Here is a 14,662-nt window from a genome sequence, read left to right as displayed (position 1 = left end):
AAAAGAAATCGAAATGTGTAGTTGAAAAGTCTTGAACCTATGAAGTCTACTATAAATCAAGAACTCGGATCATTTATCAAAATAGAGCAGTTTCTGTACAAAATTCATAAATAATTCAATAATGCTTCGAATCAAGACCCGCAAATTAGATATGGAATAAAACTCAAGGCCCAACAATTATTCTTCATAAAGTTTTGTCGAATAAAGTCATTTTCCAGTCGTTCATAATCTTAAACATACAACATAATTCCCACGAATTCTGCGTCAATACATTTATGATATATTTTATTTTTTGAGCATAACTTCCTCAATAGCCAATGAAATCAAGTCATTTTGGTATCATTTCAAAGACAAGACAATGTTCTATAACTTTCATTTGAATATCAAATCCAGATTCCCAACCAATAAACCCCAAAATTTGAATAAACAAAAGGCATGTACACAAATATGCACTAACTCGGAATTTCAAACTAGTTTAAGTAAAAATCACATATCTCTTTCATTTTTTCCTGGAATTGAGTGATCCAAGAACCAAATCGAAGCTAACTCTATGATCTACAAGTTTGATTAAGAACCTAACACCAAAATCCAACTACAACTGACCCATATACAAACTTGAATAAAAGTGAGAAATACTTTCATCAACTTGAAACCCATGGCGAGAGGATAACAAATCTACTTTCATTTATATTTTTCTTGAGCGAATCACCCATAAAATGAGAAAGAAAATTGAAAATGGATGAGAGAAAGGGATGAGGTGAAGAAGAAGGAGAAAAAATGATTAGGTGAAGTGGAGATGGGTTACTTTTTTCATTTTTCACGTCTATAGCGCCTCAACGCTACTTTCCAGCGCCTCGGCGCTACATTCTAGCGCCACAATGCTTGAAAATAACTCATGAATAATAATGTTTTTTTTTTTTAAAATTCGGCCATTACACCTACTATCTTATATGATAGATTAAACAAAAATCATTTATCTTGGATAAATAAACATATTGAAGTCGTTAAAAATATTAAAGAGAAAGTTAAAAATCTTCATGTTCTTATGCTTGCAAATCCTCAATGGGATAAAATTGTAAAAACCGATGTTTCTGATATAGGTTTTGGCAGAATTTTAAAACAAACATATTCCTTGACAAAACAAGAATATCTTATAAGATTTTATTCTGGAAAATGTAATAACTCTCAGAAAAACTATTCTACAGTAGCAAAAGAATTCTTGCTATAGTTAGATATATATTAAAATTTCAAGATAATATATATAATTAAAAGTTTATTATAAAAACATATTGCAAATATGCAAAATTTATAATTCAAAAATATTTTAAAGATGATGTCTCTAAATAAATGTTTGTAAGATGTCAAGCCCATTTAGCCCCTTTTGATTTTGAAAATATTTATAAGAAAGATGAAGATTATCACTTACCCGATTTTTTAACTCGCGAATATTTATATTAATTATAGCCCATGTCATTGCACAACATGGAATACAGATGTTAATAGCTCAAAATATTACTAGTTCTTCATCCAGTAATAATATGAATATTAGTAATCCTTTATATAATGAATTTCAAGAATTATTGAAATCCAAACAGAAAAATATTTCTTCTCTGACATCATATGTCAATATTATCAAAGAAGATGATAATGATTAAGCTTTATACACAGAAAATTCACATAAAGATTTTATTCTTCTTATAGAAGAAAAGGATATTCAATGGGAACCATGGGCTATCATGGAAAGATATTTATCCAATACATCATATGCTAATGGATCATACAAACAAAGAGGATTTTATGAAAAAATTTTATTATTCTAAAAAAGTGTAGAAATTACTCACTTTTTTCAGTAATACTCAGTAGAAAGGAATTTATAACTTCTCAAAATTTATCATCAGGAAAATTATACCTATTGAAAAATGGGGTATATCTCTATTAGTAAAAAAAAGAATTCTATTCTTCTATTCATGAAATAAATTTTAAATTTAATTATTGAGATTATATTGAAAATTTTCATAAAACTTTATTATATGAAAATGAAAAAAGAAAACATTCATGGTTTTTAAAGATCCGTGAAAATGTTTTTAATTATCTAATTCCTAATTGGTTTTTTATTTGGTGGAAATCATATGGTCCCTTTTCAAAAATTATGCCTGAGATTTTTAACAATCCTATTGACGAATCACTACAACGAAAATGAATTTTCGAAGCGCGCAAATGGGTTTTCCGCAGCGCGCATTGCATGCTGCACAGTTAAAAGCTGTTGAAAGTCATAGGTATCGACAGCGGACAATGCTTGTTGCGAATAATGGTATTGACAACGTGCACCGCACGCGAGGATACAAGAGTCGACGGCGTGCACCGCACAGCGTGTATAGAAGAATCGACAGTGCGCAACGTACATCGTGGATACGAGAATCGACAGCACGCATCGCACGCTGCGAATAATTGTATCTATAGCTCGCATTATACGTCATGGATACAAGCATCGATAGCGCGCACTGCAAGTCGTGGATAAGAACATCAATGGCGTATGTTTGCACGTCGTTAAAAGAAAATTTGTATCTATAGCTCGCATTATATGTCGTGGATACAAGCATCGATAGCGCGCACTGCAAGTCGTGGATGAGAACATCAACGGCGTATGTTTGCACGTTGTTGAAAGAAAATTTGTATCTTTAGCTTGCATTATACGTCGTTGATACAAGCATCGACAGCGCACACTACAAGTTGTGGATAAGAACATCAACGACGTATGTTTGCACGCCGTTAAAAGAAAATTTGTATAAAAAAATTCAATTTCATCTGCCTAGCGCCGTTAAATTTTTATAATAAATTTAGTGCAAATTTAAGTATAATCCACACATAAAATTAATAAAAGTTATTCTTTTTCATCATATTTACCAAAACATAAAGTCTCAAGATACAAAATCTGTCACAAAATAGCAAGAATATACCAATGATTAAATTTTCAATCTAGAAAAATCTGTAGAATCTATATCAATCACACAATACTACAAATTTAGATAACCACGCGACCATGCTTCCTATTGCGTCATTGAGAAACTGCATTTCATCATTTGGTCGAATTAGATCCACCTTCTCTACCAAAACCTTATCAACCCAAACTTTCCAACAAGATCCACCAAGAACAACATGATGCACTTTTGTGTTTGGATCTGTAGATGCAATTCGACCTTCTGCAACAACTAATCCATTAACAGACCAATGAACAACTTACCTTTACTATTAGCACATATATCTCCACAACTCACATTCTTCAAATTTGACTGCAAATAAACAATACAAATTTGTTAATTTTACGATTCCTATTTTGTACAAATCTTGTAGTTTAGAAACATATAATTTTAAGATAGTTACCTGAGCTGTAGCAAGATGTTTTTTAACATTATTAAAATCACAACTTTCTTTGCACCAATATTGATATCACTATTGCTACCAACTTCATTCTCAATACCGCTAACAATGCCACTACTAACAACTTAAGTTTACAAACAAATTGTGCCAACCATGTCTTCATGATAATCCAAAACCATTTAAGTGTACAATATATCAAACTGATTTTGTATGTTGTTTAATTACTAACATGTTCTTGTTGACTTTGTTGTCTCGTACTTTGTAAAAACATTGACTTCATTTGTAACGTCTCGAAAATTTGAAGATCAATGTGAACCACATGCATGCAAGTTATTAAATTTCTTTGGTATTTTATTTAATTATTTTAAAGCATTAAATGCATATTTATCTCATTAATAATTTGTGTTTAATTATTTTTATGCATTTTATGCATAGTTCATGCATGATGGGATTTAATTCAGGAAATTTTAAAAGTTCATGCAATCTAGGGTTTTATTTAAATTAAGATTTTAATTATTTTTATGCATTTTATGCATAATTATTACATGATAGAATTTATTTCATGATATTTTTAAAAGTTCACGCACTAATATTTTTAAGATGCATTTCACACTCGAACGTGGTTCGGAGAACGGAGAATTTTCAGGAAAATTATTTTATAACATGATTAAATTTTATTAATTTATTTGAGGTGTTTTTAAGTGTATGTTTCAAAAATGAGATTTATTGGATATTTTTACCCGCAAAATTTTATTTTTTAACGTTACGTAAATTTTGTCGAATCGGGGGACTTTTTGAGGGTTCGGCTATTATTTTCAAAATCTTTCCAACACAAAATATTTTTCGGTAGTGCGTTTGAATTTAATGGGCCCACTTTTGGACGGGCTTATTTATCTTCTTTTTTTAACTCTTAAATAAAAATAAGAGCCCATTAGCTAAATTATTACCTATTTAATTAACTCTTAATTATTCCCTAATCTCCCCACTAAACCTAAATCACACTCCACTCACCGCCCACCCCCTCCAATCAGTTATCCTCCTCGTGGGTGCATCACCAAGACAATTCGGTTGTTCCTTCTTCCTCAAACTCAAGATCTTTTCCACGTCGCGTTTGCATTCCTTTGAGTTTGTGCACTAAAACAATCATCAGGCACGCATGTATCACCCTTTTCTCTTCATACACGCTGATAGTATACTGATCTTTATGAAAATGCATGAAAGTTTATCGATCCAGCCTTGTACACGCACGATTTTCGGTTTTTCTTTGAGTGTTTGCATTTTTCGGTTGTTGCTCAAAATTTTGCTGATATGTTGTGCAAAGGGCTGCCATTTTCTTGCTGAGAAGGGCCTGTGTAAAGTGGGTTTAGTGCTGTCAATATTGCTGGATATCTCGATCTGTTCCTGGTGATGTGTAGGGTCGATGGTGTGGTGGCTTAGGGTCACGTTTTTGGTAGGGTATGGGGGAGAGGCCGAGCAGGCGGTGTGAGAGCTGAACCAAGCCTTGGACCAGGCCCTGCTGGGTCTGAGACACGGTTTTGTGAGGCTTGACCGCTGCTGGAACCGTCCTTAAGGCCGTTTGATCAAGTACAAGTGCGAGGGGCTAGGACGCGGATGATGGGTTGTGTTGTTTCTCGGCTCTTAGCAGGTTGCAGCCTGCATGTAGCTGGGGCAGTGAGTCTAGTGGGTCCAGCAAGGTCCTAGGGTTGTCTAGGTAAGGTGGAGTCGAGGCTTGAACCGTCGGTGGTGAGCTAGGACGTGACCTTGGAGGTTAGTGCACAAGGGTGACTTAAGTGGGTAGGACCGAGAGCATCATTCAATTGCTGGACAATCAGCCGTGGATTTAAAGGTCTGAGATTAAGATTTTAGGACCATTATAGTGTTTTTAAGATATGACAAAAAGTTGGGAAAAATTCGGTTAAGTTTCGAGTCGATTCGGGTTAAAATCGGGACCTCGGTCCAAGTTTTAAAACGAATCGGTCAAGTTTTGAATTTGGCTCGAGTTTACATCTAGGGATGATTATAAATATGTTTTGGGATGTTTTAAGGAGTTTTGTAAGTTTCGGATCAAAATAATGAGTTTTGGATTTATCCAAGATTTAATTGTCGCAAAAAACGTTAATTAAAGAATTAATTGAAACGTCTAGATTTAAGCTTAATAAAATTATGAAAAATTATATTTAAGCTCAAATAATTATTATAAGTCTAAGTTTTTAATTTGAGAATTTTATGCTAAGGTTTGGTTTAATTCGGGATTAAAACGCATTAATAGGTTATATTTAAAGATTAATTTAAAAGTCATCGATTTAAGCCAAATAAAAATATGAAAAAATTCATGTAGGCTTAAATAATTATTTGAGACATGTTAGAGTCAACGGAAATAAGAAAATGTCAAAAACGTGAAATTTTACGTCTAGGGGTGAAACGATAATTTTCGGGTTTGCAGGGGCAAAATGGTCAATTTGCACCCGGGGTGAGATTTTGGACTTGGCAGCGCCCTGAGCACAAATATATGATATTTTAAATGTTTATGCATCATTTTTTTACGATTTTTACACAATTATGATAAATACGTTGCATGCTTGGTTTAAAGAGAAAGTTACGCATATGCATGTTTTATTTAGTGATGAAAATGATGATATTTTTGAAGGATGAGAATTGGTTGTGACTGACGATGTATATATATACGATGACATGAGATATGATGAGCTGAGGCCCGGGCTCAGTGGGCGGGTAATGTTGTCGCTGATGTCCCCTGCCGCCGAGTACCACGGTTTTTATAGATGGATCCATCGATAGAGCTGATACGATAGAGCTGATACGAAAGTCACAACTAATGAACTGAATTCAATTAAAAGAAAATGTTTAAGTTTATGTTGATACGATGAACTGTTTTGACACGTATATGCTGATATGAGATGACACTATTTGACACGTTATGATTTTTCAGGACACGTTTACGTCATGCTTTTAAGTTCATGAAAGATATGTTGAGTATGATATTTTTCACTTCTGTGTGCCTGTATATGTACTTGTTATTACTGGTACAGGTGTGTTGAGTCTTTAGACTCACTAGGCGTGTGTGATGCAGGTGAGTTCGATGTCGAGGAGACTGGAGGTGCTGAACTCTGAGTAGGCAGCTCTGGTGCGGTGACATGACCCGAGGACCGCACGATTTTTCCGCACATTTAGTTATGAATTTTTTAGAGGAGTTAAACATTTTTTTACGTTGGTGGTAATACGATTTTTTACTAGTTTATGTTTACGTAAATTTTTGGAGGATGTTGGTTATTTCAAAAAATGCGTCATTTTTATTGGTAAATTAATATGATTATTATAAATGTTATTTTGTAATAGTGAGCTTTTTAAAAAAAAATTCTCAATTTAAAACGAGTAGATGTTTCATCATTTCTTGCATTTCTCTTGTTCAAGGTTATGCACCATATCTTGAAGTTGTTTAACAGTGCCATTTTGCTGTACATAAGCTCCAACTTTTGATGGTGTAACTCCAAAACCCATCACACGCACTCTACTCCGAGCTTCCTTGCCAAACACAAGGCTAATTGCATCATCAGCAATGTTAGTTGTGTTTTGAGATTCAGGTGGTCATTCTTGTATTTGTTTATGCAAGTAATGGATATCATTTGCTCCAAGTGTCACCATTCAATTCCCTCAAAATTGGATCAATGGGTAAACCCTATGTTTATTTTTCACAGAATTTGGTATTCCATAGATTTGGAAATGGAAAACTGAATCAAGATTCAATGATATTAGAACTCCTTGCTTATGGCGTGTCAATCTCACAAAATTTTGGGACAAAATGCTCCAAGAAGATCATGACACAGAAAAAATTTATGGATATGAGACTCTTCATCGAACGGCGGAAAAAATTCAAACCTATAAACATGATTATTATAAAAAAAGACAAGAATTATAAGAAAAAGGACAAGAATCTTTAAGGCATTTTAAAATCATTACTCAGAAATATTATGATATTTACCCCCAAATAGAAAATCATTGATTTATATATTCAAGAAATGAAAAAGGATTTTTCAAGAACATTGGCAGCACAGATTCAAAATTCGATAAACCAATGGCTTCAAACTATACTGATACTCAATTAATCAATTTAATGAAAGCACATTATGATCAAGATGCTCAAGATCCAGAGGATGATATGCCTGAAGATATTTCCATCAATAATGCCTTTGAAGAATTAAAGAATTCATTAAAGGACTCTATTAAGAAAAATAATATTTAAAAAATGGGTCCTCATTATTATTATCATTGTACTAATTGTTTTTATAAAAGCAACACTGTTATTTTTTAGGTTTGGAATTCGGGGTTTTATGTCCGACTCTTCCATCTATAAATAGCTTGTATTTTTATTAGAGAGACATGGTTGAGTTTGCTCCCTCTCTCTTTCCCTGTAATATATTTGAAGTGTTGAATAAAAGCTCAAGATTTTGCAAATATATCAATTTGTAAGTTTAATTTTTAATTTGTGTCTTTAATTTAAAATTAAATAATACATAGATATAGATTAGAAATTATTTGTGCTAAATCACGATCTTAATATGATATGATTTATATTTATTTGTAACTTGAAATCAATATGAGATAACAAAATATTTATTTAAGTTTTGGAATTATAAGAATTAATATAAGGTTTTTTGGTTAAAACATAAAGTAAGAGATAAACCACGAGATGTAAACACAAGGTTCAAGTTTAACCATGAAATTATAAATTCATGTTATAGCCCTTTAGCCTGTTTAGCCGAGAAATGACGTTAAAGATATTTGTGGATGATTTTTATGAATTTATGTTTTTGAAGCGAATCTCGGTAAAATCCTTTGCTGTTTAATTTATTTGGTATATTTTTGTTAATACTTTTATGTTTTGTAAAGTTCCATATGTAAATCTTATATTAATCATTATTCCAAAAATTAAATACTTCCTTTTACTAGCTCAATTTTATTCCAAGTCTCTGATATATAATAATATTATTAAAATACTATTAATAGAAGCGTAATTATTATTAATTAATAATTATAACAGAATATATATTTAACATAAAAAAATAATTTGCTATTAATCAATTTATGTATTATGTTATACATGAATATGTTTGAGATATTGTAACTATTTCCGCAGTTCGTCAATTGATTAACCATAGACATATTTTAGTGAATGAGCGGATAGAAAATTTCCGAGACCATTGATTAGAATGTTCCTGAGGCGGTCATGCAAGGAGATTACTTAACGCATTGAGTAATTCAATTTGCCGGATTGGCTTTCTTTTAGTTGTTATATTGTGATATTCAAATAAGATCTTAAAAAATAAGGTGGATATCCAATTTTTTAAAACCGTTTATAAGTTGTTTTTTTTAAAATTATCAAACAAAATTTCAGAAATTATAAGCTCTAAAACTGGGTTCGTTCGATGCTGGCGTTAGGGCTGTGCCCTAACCCAGTCGAACGCTGACACGTGGAACTTTTATTTTAAAAAAAATTTGAAAATCTGCTTTAAAAAATAGCCTCTTTTTTTACCATAGTTAATTGCTCAACCTTTTTCTACTGTAGTTTGATATTCCAATGATATTCCAATTAAACTTTAGGGTGGAGAGGGCATTTTCCCAATTCTCTGATAATCTTCACGTTTTCATAAACTCCCCCCACCACGCCGCTACCATCACGAGCCACCACGATGGTCGTCACCACCGAAAACCTACATCTCACCACGTCTTTTCCACCGGTACATGATCTCCGCTATCACCACTCCGCCACCGCCGAAAATCCGCCACCTCCGAAAAGCCGCCACCGTGCATTTGTTGGTTTGTGCATAATTTTGAATCATTTTATTTCCAAGTCTTTATTGATGGAATCAGTTCTTTATTTGATTGGGTAGATTGGGTAAGCTTAGATTCATATTATACAAATTTAAACAACTTCACGAGGGTTGAAGAAAAATTCAATAATTAATTTCGAGTTCTTATTTTAAATTTTCTTAACCTCAGATTAACCACGAAAAAAATAATATTTAAGTAGATCTAAAATCAAGAAAGTGAATGTTAAAAAAATATCATATAGTAATTAATGATAACAACATATGATATACGTACAGTTTAAATCGATTCTCACTTAAATATTTGATCTATTTTAGAAATATAAATATAAAAAACATGGTACTGCATCCCTAAATTCATCTTGTTGTGAAAACTTAACCCTTGTTTTTACGAATGGAGTTGTGAAATTTGTGTTAGATAGCAACAATTTGTGCAATACAGAGGCATTGTGTGTGACAGAGGGATCAACACTAATAGGTTGGGTTGTGGAGCAATAATAGGAATTGAACAAGAGTTTTATTTGTGTGGTACTGCTGAAATAGGTTTGGCTTCCATTGGCTGTTCTAATTCAATAAAGACTTGGACTATTGGACCTCTTCAGCATCTGCTGACTTGATAGTGCTAAAATGGTGAGTTGTTTAATTTGAAGTTGCTATTTTTTGTATTATTTATTGCATTTAGTAAACTAATTAATTTTTTTGGAAATTTTGTGTAACTATAGGGCAAAACATATGTTGTGTTTGTTGGACGCAATCCCGACGTATATACGTCTTGGAAAGAAACGCATATGCAAGTTAACAAATTTAGTGGAGCTGTACACAAGTCTTATAAAACTAATGAAAAAGCAGTAGCAGCATTTACGGCGTACAAGGAAAAACAATCTTGTTCGAGTTCAAGGTCCCCTTCAGCTTCCGCTTCAAGTTCTACTTCAGCTTCAAGTTGCACCACATCTGCCGACCAATATGAGAAACTAGCTAAACTAATAGATGTACAGGTAGATTTAGCACGTGATCAACGGGAGCAATGCTTAAAGGCTGCACAAATATTTGAAGAGATAGAACGACAATTGAAATCTCTTCGTGATAAAGAAGATTAGAAGTAGTTTTTGTATTATTACAATGAATCTTTTTTAATTGTATTGTTTTGTCATGTAAGATAAGTGGATTAATGACTTTGTTCTCATAAAGTATTTAGTAATATTCCTGGTTTGCTATGCATTTATAGTATTTCTGGTAGTATTTAGTAGTTTTTCTAGTCTGCTATGCATTTATAGTGTTGAAACAAAAAATGTGTATTTTTCTGAGCCACGTGCATATAGCATGGATGGGGATTGATGTGAACAATGCTACCTTTAATTATGGGACACAAGTCTTTGAGGCACATGGGATGTAATTTATAAGGGTCAACTTTTACAAATGCAGAACAAATGCCTGATTTCCCAATACACACAATCCAGATTGGAAGCAGAAAAATATAGACTAAAATATACTTGAGAAGCAAAGCTTGATTTCCCAAAATACAATATCATTTGTCTAAGTAGTGTCTGGCCATTACATAATTTACAGATATCTCTACAAAGCCTCACTGAAACAGAAGCCCCAGAACAAAAAAGAGCCTAACAAAAACAGAAGTCCCACAACAGCAAGTTATCTCCAGAATTTCATTACAAAAGCCCCTCAAAAGCATGTTATCTCCAGAATCTTTACAGAGCCTTACCAAACCAGAACAAAAGTGATAAATTTGCATTAACCCAATTATATAGTTGATTGACTTCAAATTGAAATGTCAATGTTCGTGGGACATTAGGATTTTGTAGTTGTCGGGCATGATCTACTTCTTGGCTATTCATGCATTGGGAAGCCTGTAAGCTTTGTCCTTTTCTTTTGCCGCATCTTGTATCTACGTCACACAATGAGAAAAAGTTATTAAAGATTGAAATAACTATTAACAATTAACAAAAGAAATCACGACTTACTTGAACTGTCAACTTTTCCTTTTCCTTTTCTTTTCTTACTTTTATCATCCCAATGACGTTGTATGTTTTTATTTGTAATTCTTCTTGACTTGACTTGAGGAGGATTACGTACAACCATTTCATCTACCATGTTTTCTTCTTGAATCCCGTTGTCATCCAACTTAAGTTTTTCGAAGAACTCATCTATTTGTTCTCTTGCACCTTCAACAATTTCTGTCAATTTATTTCTTGCATCTCCATTAGATTTACATCGCATGGTAAGAGTATATATCCATCTCATATGTTGGTTTACAAAAACCATCTCAGATTCCTGGTCACTTCCACTTTCTTGCTTACAAAAATCATCCACCAAAACTCTATTTTTTGCATTTTTCATCCAGCGCTTCCTCAAGAAGGGTTTGGGAATATAATTCACATTCATAAAATTAAAGACCATCAAAATGTGTTTGCACAATATTCCCATTGACTCGAATTTCTGACAACTGCATTTTACTTCAGTAGTCTCCTTATTAAATAGCACGTGTCGAACCTTTGAGTTCTCATCATGAGATTTTACTTTAAAATCGGGGGAAACCGCACTAAAATCCAAAGGCATCTCAATAAATCGCATATTCAAAGAATTAATAAACTCTAACTCAAATAGCTTGTACACAGTGAGTGTATAAACATCAGGTGCAGAATTCAACATTGGATTGTTTTTCAACATTGTCGGGGCTTTCTTGTGATGACAACGCGTATCTTCGGCCTTCTCTTTCTCTCGCCAACTTTGTTGGATTTTTTCGTAATTAACCACAAAATCATACAACGAAATTTCACTGTTACTTGATCTCTTCAACACAGAATTTGTCACCTCGCTGCTAGAAATTGCCAATAGCCCTGCACTAAACTTGTGATTGCTAAACGCAGTAGCCCATTTGTATCTCAACGTGTACATACCATTTAACCATTTGTGGCCACTGAGATTGTATTCATCAATCATAATACTCCATGTGGATTCAAATTCTTCTTCAGATTCACAATGAGTCATGCATTTATTCCACAATCTTTTAAAACTCGAATCACCATTCAAACTACCTAAGTGTGATGGAGCATTTTGATTGATGTGCCATTGACATAACCGATGGTGTGAATGTGGAAAAATTGTTTCAATTGCATTCATAATTGCTTGGCATTGATCTGTAAAAATTGTTTCAGGTTGTTTCCCATTCATAGAATCAAGAAAAGATTTGAACAACCATTCAAATGAACTCTCAGTTTCATCTGACATAAATGCCAAGCCAAACATTACATTTTGTCTATGCTGATTAATTCAAACAAAAGGAGCACATATCAAATTGTATCAATTGGTTCGATAAGTCGTGTCAACTGATAATATATCACCAAAAAACTCATAATCAGCTTCACATCTGGAATCCCTAAGGAAGAAGTTCATGACTCTATTGTCATCATCTAATTGCACATTCCAATAAAATTTTGACTCTTTATTCGACTTGTTTATAAAATGATGAAGTAATACAGAAGCATCTCCGTTCTCAACTTTCGTTTGTTTTTTATGCGACCAAGATAATCATATGCAACTTTTCGAATAATGCTCAAATTCTGTGGTCCTTGTGCTTCATTTACCATATAAGAGACAACATTAGACACTGTTATCCCAGAATTTACCATGGACTCCAAAATAGATTTTTGAGCATATGAAATATTGCGTGATGATCTCAACAAATGTCTTTGATCGGCCGCAAGCATTTCATGATTATGTTCCATGACAAATCTACCGACTGTCCATTCTCCACCACGTTGCCTAGTTATTCTGAGCTTTGCTTTACATTTACTTCTACTTGTCGGCTTCAAGTAAACATGTATTTGTGCATTAGAACGTTTTTCATCTTTACTACCCTCACAAGAACATTCAAACTCTTTAGCTTGAAGTTCGTTAGTACCAGGAAAGTAGCGTTGATCACCCTTTTTAACACTAAAACCTTTTGCATGACCATAATTACAATATAGTATATAAGCATCTTCAACACTTTTCACAACTTCACCAACAAATAGTCTACTCTCCAATTGATCTACGATAGAATTTGTAGATAGTACCTCAACATCTCTATGAACCACAGATTCCAAATTTGAAAATCCAACCTCTTCAATATTATCTACCACAAAGTGTATAAGAACAAAAAATCAGTTTGGATAGTATTTGGTTATATTCTAACAAGAAATTTATAACTATGGAAAAATATTACAAGAGTCAATATATCTACCATCGCAATTCAGATCCATTCGTCGTGTTTCAGGTCTCGGTTCAGTCAATGGGATGTATGTAGATGTGTAGCAACCACAGATGGACCAGGATCTAATCTTGTGATGAACTCAGGAACAACAATACTCCAATGAATTCTATGAGACAATAACAAAAAAAATCAGAAGTAGTACCAAAGAGCATCGTGTGCCAAATAAGAAATATGGGTTAGTTTATCAATCATTTCATCCAAATTACAATATAAACTTATAGTTAACATCTCAAATTCTGAAACCAAATGAAATTTACCAAACAGTATCGTAAAAAAATTGTTCCCCAATTTCAGTCAACAACCCAATATAAAAATTGTTCCTCAAAATATTCAACAGTCACAAAAGCCAAAATCTTAATATCTATATGCGTCCACTGCCTTATAACAAGATATTTTTGACAATGAGCATCTCCATACTTGACAATCAACCTAGATTATAAATACGTACACCACATTTTTGCCCCCTAAACAATGTGAAATAAGGGATAAATCAAGATAATTTACGATCCCAGAAAACAAGAAAATTATAAAATAATAACAGTAACTCCAATTGTAAATCCAGTAACCCAAAGCCTAAAGTGGTTGAAACTTGGAATTATTATAATGTACCTTAAAATCCCTTCAAAAGCAAACAGAAAATCCCAAATATATCACAAAACCCACGTTTCACTTGATGGCTTGAAACCGAAGCAAAGGTAAAAATCCCATGTTTTGGTTTAAATAAAAATTAATCCCGAACGTGAAAATAACACACATTGATTCAGGAGTCTTTCCGGTGGATGCAATGTATGCTAGTGCGTAGCAGTGCCGCTGCCGTTGTGGTGGAGATATGGAATGAAATTTACCGATGAAGATGCCAGAACGTGAAAGAAGAGGGAAAATAATGGGGGTAATTTTTTCACGGAAATTTGAAATAATTTGAGCTATTCTATTTTTTTTTAAAATAAGAAAAGGTTGAGCAATTAACCATGGTAAAAAAGAGGCTATTTTTAAAGCATATTTTCAATTTTTTTAAAAATAAATGTGCCACGTGTTAGCGTTCGACTGGGTTAGGGCACAGCCCTAACGCCAGCATCAAACTTTCCAACTGTTTGAGAGATTTTATAAATTCTATCAAACATCATCTGAATATTAAAATTTCAAACTTACAATAGCAAATTTCGAGATTTCATAC

General features: G+C 33.0%; 2 protein-coding genes and 2 long non-coding RNA genes across 5 annotated transcripts; 1 reads left to right on the top strand and 3 right to left on the bottom strand.

Moving 5' to 3' along the window:
• Positions 1-5,629: 5,629 nt before the first annotated feature.
• LOC140960043 (uncharacterized) lies at positions 5,630-6,744 on the bottom strand. Its single transcript, XR_012172091.1, has 2 exons — positions 6,049-6,744; positions 5,630-5,956 (listed from the first exon to the last, which is right to left on the bottom strand). It is a non-coding gene; the product is annotated as an uncharacterized lncRNA (long non-coding RNA).
• A 2,245-nt stretch (positions 6,745-8,989) lies between these two features.
• Positions 8,990-10,391, top strand: LOC140958519 (uncharacterized). 2 transcript variants are annotated; one of them, XR_012171793.1, is made up of 3 exons: positions 8,990-9,210; positions 9,765-9,851; positions 9,944-10,391. It is a non-coding gene; the product is annotated as an uncharacterized lncRNA (long non-coding RNA). The 2 variants fall into 2 exon arrangements; XR_012171794.1 differs by having other exon boundaries at positions 8,990-9,214.
• Positions 10,392-11,067: 676 nt separating this feature from the next.
• On the bottom strand, positions 11,068-12,482 carry LOC140959373 (protein FAR1-RELATED SEQUENCE 5-like). Its single transcript, XM_073417224.1, has 2 exons — positions 11,310-12,482; positions 11,068-11,121 (listed from the first exon to the last, which is right to left on the bottom strand). The coding sequence occupies exons 1-2, from the start codon at positions 12,480-12,482 to the stop codon at positions 11,068-11,070; spliced, it is 1,227 nt and encodes a 408-aa protein (XP_073273325.1).
• Positions 12,483-12,562: 80 nt separating this feature from the next.
• Positions 12,563-13,570, bottom strand: LOC140958518 (protein FAR1-RELATED SEQUENCE 5-like). Its single transcript, XM_073415983.1, has 2 exons — positions 13,459-13,570; positions 12,563-13,350 (listed from the first exon to the last, which is right to left on the bottom strand). Exons 1-2 carry the CDS (start codon positions 13,475-13,477, stop codon positions 12,692-12,694), a joined length of 678 nt encoding a protein of 225 aa, XP_073272084.1. The 5' UTR covers positions 13,478-13,570; the 3' UTR covers positions 12,563-12,691.
• Positions 13,571-14,662: the final 1,092 nt, after the last annotated feature.

Source organism: Primulina huaijiensis, chromosome 15, assembly GCF_012295235.1.
Source record: "Primulina huaijiensis isolate GDHJ02 chromosome 15, ASM1229523v2, whole genome shotgun sequence".
Classification (NCBI taxonomy): Eukaryota; Viridiplantae; Streptophyta; class Magnoliopsida; order Lamiales; family Gesneriaceae; genus Primulina; species Primulina huaijiensis.
The sequence above is the reverse complement of the archived record's forward strand: the minus strand, read 5'-3'. Positions and strand labels throughout refer to the sequence as shown.